This window comes from Mustela lutreola, chromosome 14 (genome assembly GCF_030435805.1).
Source record: "Mustela lutreola isolate mMusLut2 chromosome 14, mMusLut2.pri, whole genome shotgun sequence".
NCBI lineage: Eukaryota > Metazoa > Chordata > Mammalia > Carnivora > Mustelidae > Mustela > Mustela lutreola.
This window is the reverse complement of record NC_081303.1, coordinates 39,035,928-39,049,657: the sequence shown is the minus strand read 5'-3', so window position 1 is coordinate 39,049,657 and position 13,730 is coordinate 39,035,928. Positions and strand designations below refer to the sequence as shown.

General features: G+C 35.3%; 1 protein-coding gene across 7 annotated transcripts in view; it reads left to right on the top strand.

Moving 5' to 3' along the window:
• RCOR3 (REST corepressor 3) overlaps positions 1-13,730 on the top strand; it is a 52,172-nt gene that overhangs the window by 3,460 nt on the left and 34,982 nt on the right. For 6 of the 7 annotated variants that reach the window (XR_009347650.1, XM_059147100.1, XM_059147102.1 and 3 more), the window contains exons 3-5: positions 7,138-7,215; positions 10,446-10,498; positions 12,579-12,740. Coding sequence is in view for 6 of the 7 variants with exons in the window: in XM_059147100.1 (XP_059003083.1) it covers positions 7,138-7,215; positions 10,446-10,498; positions 12,579-12,740 (293 nt within the window). In the remaining variant the exon portion in view is untranslated. Of the gene's footprint in view, positions 1-7,137; positions 7,216-7,412; positions 7,764-10,445; positions 10,499-12,578; positions 12,741-13,730 lie in introns of those variants that run through there. The other variant, XM_059147103.1, reaches the window with a different exon arrangement.

The following is a 13,730-nucleotide window of genomic DNA, read 5'->3' as shown; positions in this document are numbered from 1 at the left end:
CAAGCAAATGTAGATTATCAGTTGTTAGACACTTTTTTTTAAAAGTAAATATTGAACCTCTATGCCTTTCAATACAGTGCCATTGGTCTATTTTATTCTAAGTGTTGTGCTATTGGGTGAAGTTTCATCAATTCAGTATACTTTGGTGAGAAATTAAAGATATTTAATAAAATATTTAATAAATATTTAATAAATATATAATAAAATATTTGATAAATGAAATATTTAATAAAAGAGGTATTTATTAATGATAGAAATTGAGGAATGGTCAGTATCTCTCTCTGCTTTTCTCTTTTCCTATACCTTCATCTTTAGTCTCATAAACCATTCAGTCTACCTTCATGGAGATTATTCAGCCATAACCAACTTATTTGGAAGAAAAATTCCCAAGGTACCAAGATTATTATGATCAGAATATAGGAAAATTAAAGGGGATTTATGTGTGTATGTGTGTTTAGGATATTTTTATTGAAGAAATTGAAATTAATTATGATAGAAATCAAACAATGAATTACTAAAATGAGTATTTTAGAAAATATGAGAATTGTGATTTAAATTGGAATTACTGAGTATAATTTTAGGAACAGTTTATGTTAATTAACACCATTGCTAAGAATGCCTTTATAGAAATTTACTGATTGGATTTGATTATTTTCTTTCTTTTTCTTTTTTTTAAAAAGATTTTATTTATTTGTCAGAAAGAGAGATACAGAGTGTAAGCAGGGGGAGTGGCAGGCAGAGGGAGAAGCAGACTTCTTTCTGAGTAAGGAGCCCAGTGTGGGACTTGATCCCAGAGTCCTAGTATTTTGACCTGAGAAAGGCAGATGCTTAATCCACCCAGGCATCCCGGGATTTATTTTCTTAGGTGCTTTTTTTTTTTTTTCCTTCAGATTTTTCACTTCCCAACTTTTATTTAGTGCCTCCTGCCTATTTGTGTATCAAGGAAGAGCAGTTTTGTGTGGCGATTAAATCTTCCCTCTTTTCATATGCCTTTTAGCTAATATGGTATAGTGTCCTTGACAAACTGCCTGAAGTATCCATGCCTTTATTTTGTGATTTGTGCAAGGAGATAATGTTAACCATATTAGATTAGGTGAAAATTAATGTCTATAAAGCAGTGGTTTTCAAAATGTTTTGCTTGTATATTCATAATAGAATTTTCTTTCTTTCTTTCTTTCTTTTTTTTTTTTTTTTAAAGATTTTATTTATTTATTTGACAGCGACACTGCAAGAGAGGGAACACAAGCAGGGGGAGTGGGAGAGGGAGAAGCAGGCTCTCCACGGAGCAGGGAGTCTGATGTGGGGCTCGATCCCAGGACCATGGGATCATGACCTGAGCCGAAGGCAGCCACTTAACGACTGAGCCACCCAGGCACCCCCATAAAAGAATTTTCAAAAAAATTTTCTCGTGTATTTTTGACATCACTTGTTGCTATGTTAAAATAGTTGAAAAACATAATCTCCAGTGTATTGAAAATACTAGGACTTTGAAATAAAGCCATTATATCCTTGTTTTAAATGCATCCAGTTAAATATAAATACTACAGTAATATGATAGTATCTATAAGAAGTATGGAGAGGTGAATAGCATGAAAGTTTACATTTTTCCTTTTTATCTTCAAATTTATTGCCATGGATTTTACCCATGGAATTTTATATTTTTGTGCTTGAAAGTGCTTTATTGATCAACTATCTAATTTCTCTACCATTGTAATATATATTCTTGTGAACATAAGGTTCTAAGTGTTAAGTCTCTTTTGGTTTGAGTTATTACAATTAATGTATAATTGATTGAAATTGTAATAGCTATGATGCCTTAAGTAAAGGAGAGTCTTGCTTGACACCCTTCGTTTGGCACTGTAGAAGTCTTAAAATGTTAGGTGATATACTCTTCTTAGATGTGGGATGGGGTAAAAGAGAGCTGCCCCCCCCCCTTTTTTTTTTGGTAAGTGAGGGAAGGGCATCTGTGAAAGAGGTCATATATAAGTAGAATGAACAGCTAGCTCTGACTGCAGGTGGGTTCTCAGGCAGATTGTCTTGGGGAAGAGCACAAATGGAAGCTGAAGTTCTGAAAATTAATTCCCATAAAACTTACTTATGTTTATATAACCCTTGGAAAGTCATTATTTATCCCAATATGAAGGTAGTGAATTAAATATGTGAGAGCCTACTTCATAAATTGGGAGAACTTTAACAAATATTTGGTGTTTCTTAATATTCTCAGTACTTAAGGTCTTTTTTTTTTTTAAGGTTATTTATTGATTGGAGAGAGAGAGAGAGAGAATGAAAGAGAGAGCATGAGAGGGGAGACATCAGAGGGAGAAGCAGACTCCCCCGCTGAGCAGGGAGCCTGATGTGGAACTCCATCCTGGGACTCAGGATCAGGACCTGAGCCGAAGGCAACTGCTAAACCAACTCAGCCATCCAGGCACCCCTTAAGTTCTTTCCTATAGGATATTTGTCCCATGATTTCCGTAGAACTCCTTATTCTAAATGTCCTAAATCTAAGAAGTAGATTTATTTATTTTTTATTTTTTATAAAAGATTTTATTTATTTGAGAGAGAGAGTGAGAGAACAAGGGGGAGGAGGCACAGGGGGAGAAGCAGGCTCCCCTGCAGAGCAGGGATTCCAATGTGGAACTTGATCCCAGAACCCAGGTGCCCCTCAAAATTATATTTTTGTTTTTTAGTTGTTGGTTTTTCCCAGTTGATCTCATAAATGTACTTACCAACTGCAGTTAAGGTATTTAAAAGATTTCAAAATGATTAAACTTTTAAGTGTTTCATTTCATACTTTTAAAAATTGTTTAATAATTTTGTTTTCAGGGGCGCCTGGGTGGCTCAGTGGGTTAAGCCGCTGCCTTCGGCTCGGGTCATGATCTCAGGGTCCTGGGATCGAGTCCCGCATCGGGCTCTCTGCTCAGCAGGGAGCCTGCTTCCTCCTCTCTCTGCCTGCCTCTCTGCTTACTTGTAATTTCTCTCTGTCAAATAAATAAATAAAATCTTTAAAAAAAAAAAAATAATTTTGTTTTCAGAACTGTCATGCTAATACATAGTCTTTAAAAATGATGGTAGCTTGCTATCTAGGTTTTGGGTTTTTTTTTTTTTTTCATCTGTTTGGAAGATAAGGTTGGATTATTTCGTTGGTGAGGCAAGCTTGATTTTCAGTATTTTTTTTTTTTAAGATTTATTTATTTGTCAGAGAGAGAGCACACTCACACAAGCAGGAAGAGTGGCAGGCAGCGGAAGAAGTAGGCTCTCTGCTGAGTAAAGAGCCTGATGTGGGACTCGATCCCAGGACTCAATTATGACCTGAGCAGAACACAGATGCTTAACTGACTGAGCCACCCAAGCATCCCCTCAGTATTATTTCTGAGTTATCAGACAGGTTTGAGATATAATATTAAATATTGTTACACACAGGGGTGCCTGGGTGGCTCACTGGGTTAAAGCCTCTGCCTTCGGCTCAGGTCATGATCCCAGGGTTCTGGGATCGAGCCCCACATCAGGCTCTGTGCTCAGCAGGGAGCCTGCTTTCTCCTCTCTCTCTCTCTGCCTGCCTCTCTGCCTACCTGTAATCTCTGTCTGTCAAATAAATAAAATCTTTTTAAAAATAAATAAGTAAATAGTTACACATAAAAGCAAAATAAATATTGACTTTAAGTCCTTGAGATAAAATTTGTCTTCAACTTTTACAATGGAAAGGATAAAATTATTGTATGCAAATCATCCTGAGGGGTACAGTGTATGTGTTGTGCTGAGTCCTGTGTATTGGGTAAGACTGATGAGTTACAGACTTATACCCCTGAAACAAATAATACATTATATGTTAATAATAAAATAATACAAGTTACTTTCTCCTTTTATAGGAGAGAAGTCAGGTCTGAGTTTTTAGGAAAAAAAAAAAAAAAGTCATTTCAGCTATCCAGTCTCATTTTCAAGGGATTGGTGAGAGAAGGCATTAGCTGTTTATGTTAGAGCCCCATAAGGTTTTATTCGTTTGTGTTATTTGATAAGGTGACAAGAAGTCTTTTCAGAGTAGAGATTGAATGGAACAAGAAAGGACTTACAGTGAGCATATACTAGTAATAATAATGTTTAGGTAATGCTTACTGTATGCCAGGTACTTTGCATACATTTATTTAATTTTTTAATAATTCTGTGAAGTAGGTCCTCTCATCTTCCCTATTTTTTTTTTTTTTTTTTTTTGAGATTGATTTGTTTTAGGGAGAGAGCTGGCGAGCAAGTGGGGGTGGGGCTGGGAGGAGCCAGGAAGAGAGGAAGAGACAAATCCTCAAGCAGACCCCCCACTGAGTAGGAAGCCTGGCATGGGGACTCATTGTGGGGTCTGGATCCCAGGACTCTGAGATCCTGACCTGAGCTGAATTCCATAGTCAGGTGCTTAACTGTTAGACTGAGCTATCCTGGCATCCCTCATCAGTGTTTTTAAAGAATTACACTAAGGCACGGACAACATGGCTAAATTTCCTTAAGATGACAAAGCTTGGAAATGGCAGAGCTTGGATTCGAATTAGAGTCTGGCTCTGTAATGGTTACACTCTTAACCATTATATTAAAATACCTCATTTCTTGTGAACATCAGTCATCCCTTGGGCCTAGCTGACACATACATGATTGAAAATGGTGGAGTTTAGTTCAAGGTTAGGAAAAGAACAATGTGGGGATGCCTGGGTGGCTCAGTGGGTTAAAGCCTCTGCCTTCAGTTCAGGTCATGATCCCAGGGTGCTGGGATTGAGCCCTGCTTGGGGATCCCTGCTCAGTGGAGAGTCTACTTATCCCTCTCCCCATTTCCCACTCATGTGCTCTTTCTCTCTCAAATAAATAAAATCTTTGAGGAAAAAAAAAAAAAGGAACACTGTGAAAAGCCTAGTTAGTCATTTCCTGCTACGAGACACAATTATTACTCTCCCTATTAGCATCCCCTACTCCCATGTTAGAAGAGCTGTTAGTCCCCACAGCTTGGATGCCAGTTTTTGTCAGACCAGGCCCTTAATTGTAGTCCTAAGAATTTTGTGGGAAACCTAACTGTTTATCTTCTGGGGAAAAAATATAAAAAATAGTTTATATCTGTGTAAGAAGAGATATTTCATGAAGGTATTTTAATTAAGATTTTCTGTAATGCAAGAATCAGATGCAAGAAATATGTTTAAATATTAAGCATGATAACGCTCTTAAGACTTGAGACTTAATGGAAACCTTTCTTTGTTGCACTCCTTATTAAGTAGGATTTAAATTATCTTATTGTTATAATTCATTGTGAAAAAGAAAAAGCCCATGCTGAAGAAGTTTAGAATACTCACTAGAAATAGTAGTAGATAAAGACTTCTGACCATCTTGGATATGTCTGTTTTATTTCCACTGAGTGACTGCCAGTTTTGCTTTTGTGTTTATATTTTATGTGGTTAGAAATTTAATATAGATCTTATTTTTGAAGTTTTTAAAAAACTTGAAATTTGTTTCATTGAATATAATTTTAGATAATGTACTTCTACTTTGCATTTTTTTAAAGTCTTAGATTTTTGTCCTCTTTATTAAAGATATGACAAAATGCAGTAGGTTTTGCTTTTAGATTCATTTATAAATATGATTTTTCTAATTCTTTGGTACTATTCTCTCATTTCTCTTTTTTCCATCCTAAATTTTTCCCTAGAGTAAAACACATACAATTTTTAAACAATCTTAGCTTCATATTTTCACTAACAGTATATAATTATAATTTTCTGTAGTGTGTTGATTGAATATGCAATAGTGATGTGTAGTGATTCTCCAAAAGTTAAAAACTACTAAACTATATTAGATTATTCTTGGATAGATAACTTCTCTAGATTGATGTTATACCCTTAGTTCCTTTACCCCTGGAGGTGAGTGTTCTTTATTCCAAATATCTTATAACTTTATGAATGATTATAGTTTAACCTCAAAATTCTGTTAATGTTTTATGAATAATGAGTAATTTTGGAATTTTTGCCATTTGTTGGTGGTAGCTATCAATACCTCACAAAAGTCAATTATGATACATTCATAGACAAGTGTTTAAGTAGGTAGCAACAATGCTTCATTTCTTGATAGTTTTAATTAACTTGAATGCACCTAGTAATTAGAAAGAATCCAGAAAAAGACCACCGAGTAATTGAAAGACAGAACCCACAGGCATGCATTTGGCACTGGGACAGCTGCGTTGGGCTTTCATTCAGTCTCTATCCTTGATGTAGTATTAATAGAGCTTGATTTTTCTGACTTTTTAGATTATAACAGGTTAGAAATAAGCAACAGTAATGTTGTGCTTCTACATTTGGAGGTGGACTTTGATTATTTCAAGGAGAAACAGCATTATTAACTTTTACATTTTTTGACTTTGTTTTCCTCTTAAACAGAGCACATAATTTTATAAATATAAACTGTAATAAGTGAAATTAATGCTCAAAAGGAACAGTTGGCAGACTCACAAGGAATAAGATTAAATAAAAAACATAAAAAGCAGATATAAGTATTTTTGAATGATGGTAGTCTTGACCCATTTAGTTATGGGGCAAACAGATATAACTTACCACCTGAGGTATTCTCTAGTTTTAAAAGTCAGAATTTTTAATGACTCACAAATAATGTTTAGAAGGTTAAATCAAATGTATTACCTGTCAAGAAATAGGGCTATAGGGGCGCCTGGGTGGCTCAGTGGGTTAAAGCCTCTGCCTTTGGCTCGGGTCATGATCCCAGGGTCCTGGGATCGAGCCCCACATCGGGCTCTGTTCAGCAAGGAGCCTCCTTTCTCCTCTCTCTCTGCCTGCCTCTCTGCCTACTTGTGCTTTCTGTCAAATAAATAAATAAAATCTTTAAAAAAAAAAAAAAGAAATAAGGCTCTATAGTGTATTTAAGAAAGTCTTTCTTTTTCATTTAAATGGGGTTAACTTCAGTCTTTGTGAAATTTTCTTCAATTCTATAAATGAAATACTTAGTATATTTAATGTAAAATCTGTTTTTCTTCTGTTTCCTTGTACTTGGTTCCTTTGTCCTCTTGCAGGTACTGTACTAAAATAGGAAAAAATTTACTTTGTTTATACTTAATTTTAAATGTACATAAAATCCATCATATTTAAAGTAATGAATTTTTTTCCCTAGGTGCTACAAAGTACACAGATAAAGATAATGGAGGAATGCTTGTGTGGTCACCATATCACAGTATCCCAGATGCTAAATGTAAGTTTTCTGAAATTGAATGTTTATGTCAATAGGATTCTATCAACCAATTCTAAATACAACTTATATTTGTTTTGGGTCGCTGAGATTCTCATAAGAAAACAGTTTGTCTTTGTTTTGTTTTTTGATGGAGGTTGTTATATTAGAATGTTTTTCCTTTTGAAAGATAGTGGGTTGATCATTCCAATTTGTGTCAGGCCCAGGAAGACTGAAAATACCTAGGATCTGATGGCATTGCTGCTTAAATCCTCAAGCAGGGGAGGGAGTTACTATGTAGACATCTGCACAGGCTTTTCCTCAGTATATGGAGCTGTAAAGAAATGCCTTCAAACTTCAGAGAGCCCACTATCATTACCATTTTAAAGAGGAAAGGGGAAAGAACTGACTTCAGCAGCCATCAATCAGGTCATCTTTGAGCTCTCCATTTCTGGACGGAGACCTTCTGGATCATTGACCATGCACTTCTTGAATCATGGTGTGGCTTTAGACTTCAATGTGATGTAGCGGACCTGATCCTTTGCGGCACATCAGATATAGGAAACGTGCAGGTAACAAAACTAAGATCCCCACCCCTCCATTCAGTTATTTTTGAATTTGTTAATTAGACAAACAGAAAACCACCGCACAGCTATTCTTGCAGCTGTAAAATAATCTTGTCTTATAAAAATATTTACGAAATCTTAGAGATGTCCCATAATGGTTTATTTAGTCCTATGAAAATTAATGATGTTCTGTATGTCATGTGAATAGTAAGCTAAGCGTACTTCTTGATGCAATAAGAGAACTAAAAATTGAAAATTGAGTATGATGCTGCATACCTGATAATTCTTCCTATTTGACAGTTTGGGAATACCAGCAAAAGGTCTAGCTGGTAATCTAGGAATTACATGCCCTTGAGGCATTCTTAACAGAAAACACAAAATTGTACATTTGGCCTGGGACTGTATACTGAGAAACCTGAGGGAGATTATCAGGTTTCTCTGGTTCAGTTCTTGTTACATGGCAAAGGTTTTCATTCATAAACTGAGCATCAGGGTATCACTGGCTTCTGCTGTCCTACCACTGTTTTGTACAGTGGTGCGTTTCTTAAGAAGGTGGAAAATAAAATTTAGAAAGCTAGCATATCCTGATTGTGTGGTGCCCATGTACAATATTCTAGACCAAAGATATCGGGCAGTGGATTCAGCTCTGGCTGTGCACTAGAATCATGTGGAGGAACTTTTATTTTTTTTATTTTTTATTTTTTTTAAAGATTTATTTATTTATTTGATAGACAGAAATCACAAGGAGGCAGAGAGGCAGGCAGAGAGAGGAGGAAGCAGGCTCCCTGCCGAGCAGAGAGCCCGATGCGGGACTCGATCCCAGGACCCTGGGATCACGACCTGAGCCGAAGGCAGAGGCCTTAACCCACTGAGCCACCCAGGCGTCCTGTGGAGGAACTTTTAAAAGACAGTGCTGATGTCTAGTGTCTATCTCAAACCAATTAAATCAGAATCTTAAGGGTTGGAGTCTGGACTTAACTTTTAATTTTTTTATTTTATTCATTCATTTGTCTTTAAAGACTTTATTTTTTAGTAATCTCTGTACCCCACATGGGGCTTGAACTCGTGACTCCAAGATCAAGAGTTGCATTCTCTTTCGACCGATACAGCTGGGTGCTCCTGAGCTTCCTTTTTAAAAGCTCCCCCACTGATTCTAATGCACAGCCAAAGTTGGAAACCATAGATTGAATGGTATTGTTTAGCCTTCTACTTATAGGACTGTAGGACATTTTTGTTAAAAACAGCATATATTTAGGCCTATCTTATGTTTAAGTACTATGTATTTAAATTTTAAACAAAAGACAATATTTGGATTTTCTTCAAAAGTTTACAGTCTTAGGGAACTATAATAGCATCCATCGAAAATAGTTACTATTCTAGGGTGCCTGGGTGGCTCAGTGGGTTAAGCCGCTGCCTTTGGCTCAGGTCATGATCTCAGGGTCCTGGGATCGAGTCCCACATCGGGCTCTCTGCTCAGCAGGGAGCCTGCTTCCTCCTCTCTCTCTCTGCCTGCCTCTCTGCCTACTTGTGATCTCTCTCTGTCAAATAAATAAACAAAATCTTTAAAAAAAAAAAAAAAAAAAAAAAGAAAATAGTTACTATTCTAACAGCATTATTGTTATAATATCATTTTTATATATTAAATTATCTTAACATTGACTAATAGTAATAGCAAACTCATATAAAGTACCTAAAATGTACCATGTGTTATTCTAAACAGTTGATTATATCTCATTTAATCCTAGGAAGAAGGTACTGTTTTAGAGTGATAAAAGTAAGGTACAGAAAGGAAGAGTTAATTGCCTATAGTCAAAAAACTCGCAACAAGGCTGAGAATCAAGCCCTGATAGACTAGCTGTTCTGGGATCAGAATTCTTAACCTCTGCTTCTCCAAATATGCCATATATATATATATATATATATATATATGCATGCACTTTATATATAAACTTTTAAAAAAGGATCAAACAGGAATGACTATATGAATTTCACGTAAAACAGTCCTGCTGACTGAAATGGCAGACTTCTCAGAAATAAGGCCTTAAAATAGCTAGTACCTCATCATTGAAGCTGTGCTTATCTAAGTAGTTTTTTGGCTTGATTACATATGGATGTTGAACGAAAATGGAATATTCAGATACCTTATGTATAGCTTGCAAGAAGAGCTGAAGAAAATTTAGGGCTACTGAAGCATACTTGAACATGTCATTATTAAGTATAGCTGACAGAACCATAGATAAACCATCCTTTGTACAGCAGTCAGAAGTGGGAAGGTAAAGGCTTTGGGCCAACTCTTACTATGAGATGGGATCTGAAGCAGCTAAATCTCTTCAAATAAAGACTGTAACAGAAAAATGAAGAAATTATCTAATATTCTACACAGTAGTTAGGTTCTATTGACTATGTACAGACTTCTTTTTTGTATACAAAAATAGTTAAATGGCATTGAATTTAATAAGTATGTGCTATATAATCTTAGAGATAAATCATACTAAGTAAAATTTTAAATCAAGGAAGGCTCTGCTTCTGATTATAGAAATAGAAGTCTTTTTTTGTAACATTTCATGGAAAATGACTTTTCCCTGGAAGAGCCCTAGAATATAATATTTTTATTTTGCTTTGTTTTAAAAAAAAAAAAGCCCTGTGCACCTGAAGTAAATATAGTTATATAACATTGTTTCATTGCAGTGGATGAATATATTGCAATTGCAAAGGAGAAACATGGCTACAATGTGGAACAGGTATGTAGAGAAACATTTAGTATTAAAGCTTGCCTCAGTACTTAACAAAACCAAAGAACATCTGGTTGGTTCTATCCTAAGAAATTGCAGTTCCATCAATTTTATAGATAACATAAGAAGCCTAGTAAAGTCTGACCTTTTAAACTTAGGGATTTTGCTTTTATTGTAAACATTGTTCATCTCAAGGGCTTGAATATTTTTCTCTCAATACCTCTGTTTCTTATTCTGCTTTGCGTTTTAAAAGTATCTCAAAGCCTTTAGATTATTCTGGCAAATGCTAACCAAAAAGGGAATTTTTTTTTTTTTTTTGAGTACAGGTAATTCTCTCTGATTTTTTTTTAAATTTTATTTATTTATTTGACAGAGAGAGGGAGTGAGAGAGAGAGATCACAAGTAGGCAGAGAGGCAGGCAGAGGGAGAGAGGGAAGCAGGCTCCTTGCTGAGCAGAGAACCCGATGCGGGACTCCATCCCAGAATCCATAGACCATGACCTGAGCCGAAGGCAGAAGCTTAACCCACTGAGCCACCCAGGCACCCCAGTTTTCTCTGATCTTTTAATCTGAAAGACCTAGAAGTTAAACTTTTTATTTAGTATTTAAGACTTCTCAATTTTGAATGAAATAACTTATGAAGGGCTTTTCTTTTTTTTTTTTTTTTTTAAGATTTTATTTATTTATTTGACAGAGAGAGATCACAAGCAGGCAGAGAGGCAGGCAGAGAGAGAGGAGGAAGCAGGCTCCCTGCTGAGCAAAGAGCCCGATGCGGGACTCGATCTCAGGACCCTGAGATCATGACCTGAGCTGAAGGCAGTGGCTTAACCCACTGAGCCACCCAGGCGCCCCTGAAGGGCTTTTCTTAAATTTAATTTTTAATTCTTTAATTTACTTGTGGGGGCTTTTTTTTTATTAGATAATTTTAAAAGAAGATCTATTTGGGGCATATGGTTCATTATCCCTTGTAGTGAAGGAATGAAGAACATGAAAAAAGAAAAATAAAATATATATTCTTAAATGTTTTCAACTAATTATTAGATCAACCTTTATCATAAGTAATAGTAAAATGAATTATCTGTAATCTGCACTATTAAGAGCTAATTTTATAGTCATTACCATGGCTAAATAATACAAAGTCATTTCTAGAAATTGAGATGTTTATCTAAACATAGTTAATTTTTTTGTGAATTTTGAAGCCTTTGATTATTTTGTTTTTAATTTTTGGCTTTCTGTTTAATATTTGTTTGAGATGTTAATCCTTTAAAATGTGACTGCACATATGTTTATTTTCATGTTCATTTTAAAGGAGTGTTACTGAAGTACAGAAATTAATTTTAAAATGCATTATTTGAAAAGTTGCTAAATCTCTTCTTAAAAATGAAATTGGTACTTGATACCTTATAGGAAAGATAAAGACCTACAACTTAACAATAGAAGGGAAGGTTATGGAAGGTTAGAAATTCCCCATTTTGGGTTTTACTATGATTTGGTGATAAAGTCATTGAAGTTATCAATATGCCTCATAATGATTCTTTCTATGCATTATGATAATAAAGAACTTTAAGAAATATATGTGGTAAATATTATTAAGATTGCATTGAGGTACTCCTTGGAACTGTTCGCCCATGGTACTTCTAAAAGGTTAAAACAAATATTTCTCTACTACGTTTCAAGTGAGCACTTCTAGTTTAATATTATGATTGATAGTTTTCTTCAAATATTTACTGGACATTTTTCCTTTTAGCATGTTTTCTCCACACATTGACAAATGAGTAAATATGGGTCAGTCTTAATACGAGTCAACAAACCTGCTTTAGTAATTATAGTCACTCTCTTCAGTTCACTGTTTTTCTTAGATTATGCAGCAAATGTGGTATGTAAGAACATTCACTGTTCTGAGGCCCTGATTTAAAAGAGATAAATAAATGAGGTCTACCTGGGCATCCCTGATTAAAAGCTCTAAACTGTGAGTGTATCTTCAGTTGAAGTCATGGGCTTAAGATTTTAACCTAATTTGTGTTTAACTCTCTTAAGTGTGATGGAACATAAGTCCATTAAAACCAAAGGGGAATGATTTCTCTTCAAAGGCTCTTGGCATGTTGTTCTGGCATAAACATAACATTGAGAAGTCCCTTGCTGATCTCCCTAATTTCACTCCCTTTCCGGATGAGTGGACAGTGGAAGATAAAGTCCTGTTTGAACAAGCCTTTAGTTTTCATGGGAAGAGCTTTCACAGGATTCAGCAAATGGTATGGTAATTTTAGTTTTATTGTAATTTGTGCCTGAAAGATTTGCTATTATTAAACACTTCCCAATTCTTTTTTTTTTTTTTTTTATAGATTTTATTTATTTATTTGACAGAGAGAGAAATCACAAGTAGGCGGAGAGTCAGGCAGAGAGAGAGAGAGAAGCAGGCTCCCGCTGAGCAAAGAGCCCGATGCGGGGCTCGATCCCAGGACACTGAGATCATGACCCGAGCCGAAGGCAGTGGCCCAACCCACTGAGCCACCCAGGCGCCCCAACACTTCCCAATTCTTAAAAACAAAAGAGTTTTCAGTCTAATTTTAATGTTTAAAAGTATTTGATACCTATATATTTGATACCTATATCAGATACCTATATATTTGTATATACTCTTATTTTTTTTTAATATTTTATTTATTTATTTGTCAGAAAGTTAGAGTACAGGCAGGCAGAGTGGCAGGTAGAGGCAGAGGGAGAAGCAGACTCCCTACAGAGCAAGGAGCCCCATGTGGGACTCGATCCCAGAACCCTGAGAACATGACCTGAGCCAAAGGCAGCCGCTTAACCAACTGAGCCACCCAGGCATCCCTGTATATACCCTATTTTTGATAACCACTCAACTGCATGACAGTTATGTACTATTTCATCATAATTTTTTGTTATGATTTAAATATATGTGTATTAAATGTGGTTCTAGGAAGAAAATCACAATTTCATTTTCATTTTAAATGTTTTCATTTTTTAACATTAGGGTTTTCTAATATATTCTTTTGGATATGAAAATCAATTTTTAAAAATTCTGTATTTTAATATTATACAGGCACTATTGTTTTTAAGGAGAAAAACTCTTTATTTCTAGTTTTTAAATTTTTAGTATTGTGTCAAAAGAATATAAACCTGAGAAGTTGCTGCATTAGAATCTCTTAACCTGAATGGATGAAAATTAGATAATGTTTGCAAATGTATCTAAGTATTAAAGAGAGCCTTGTTTGCCA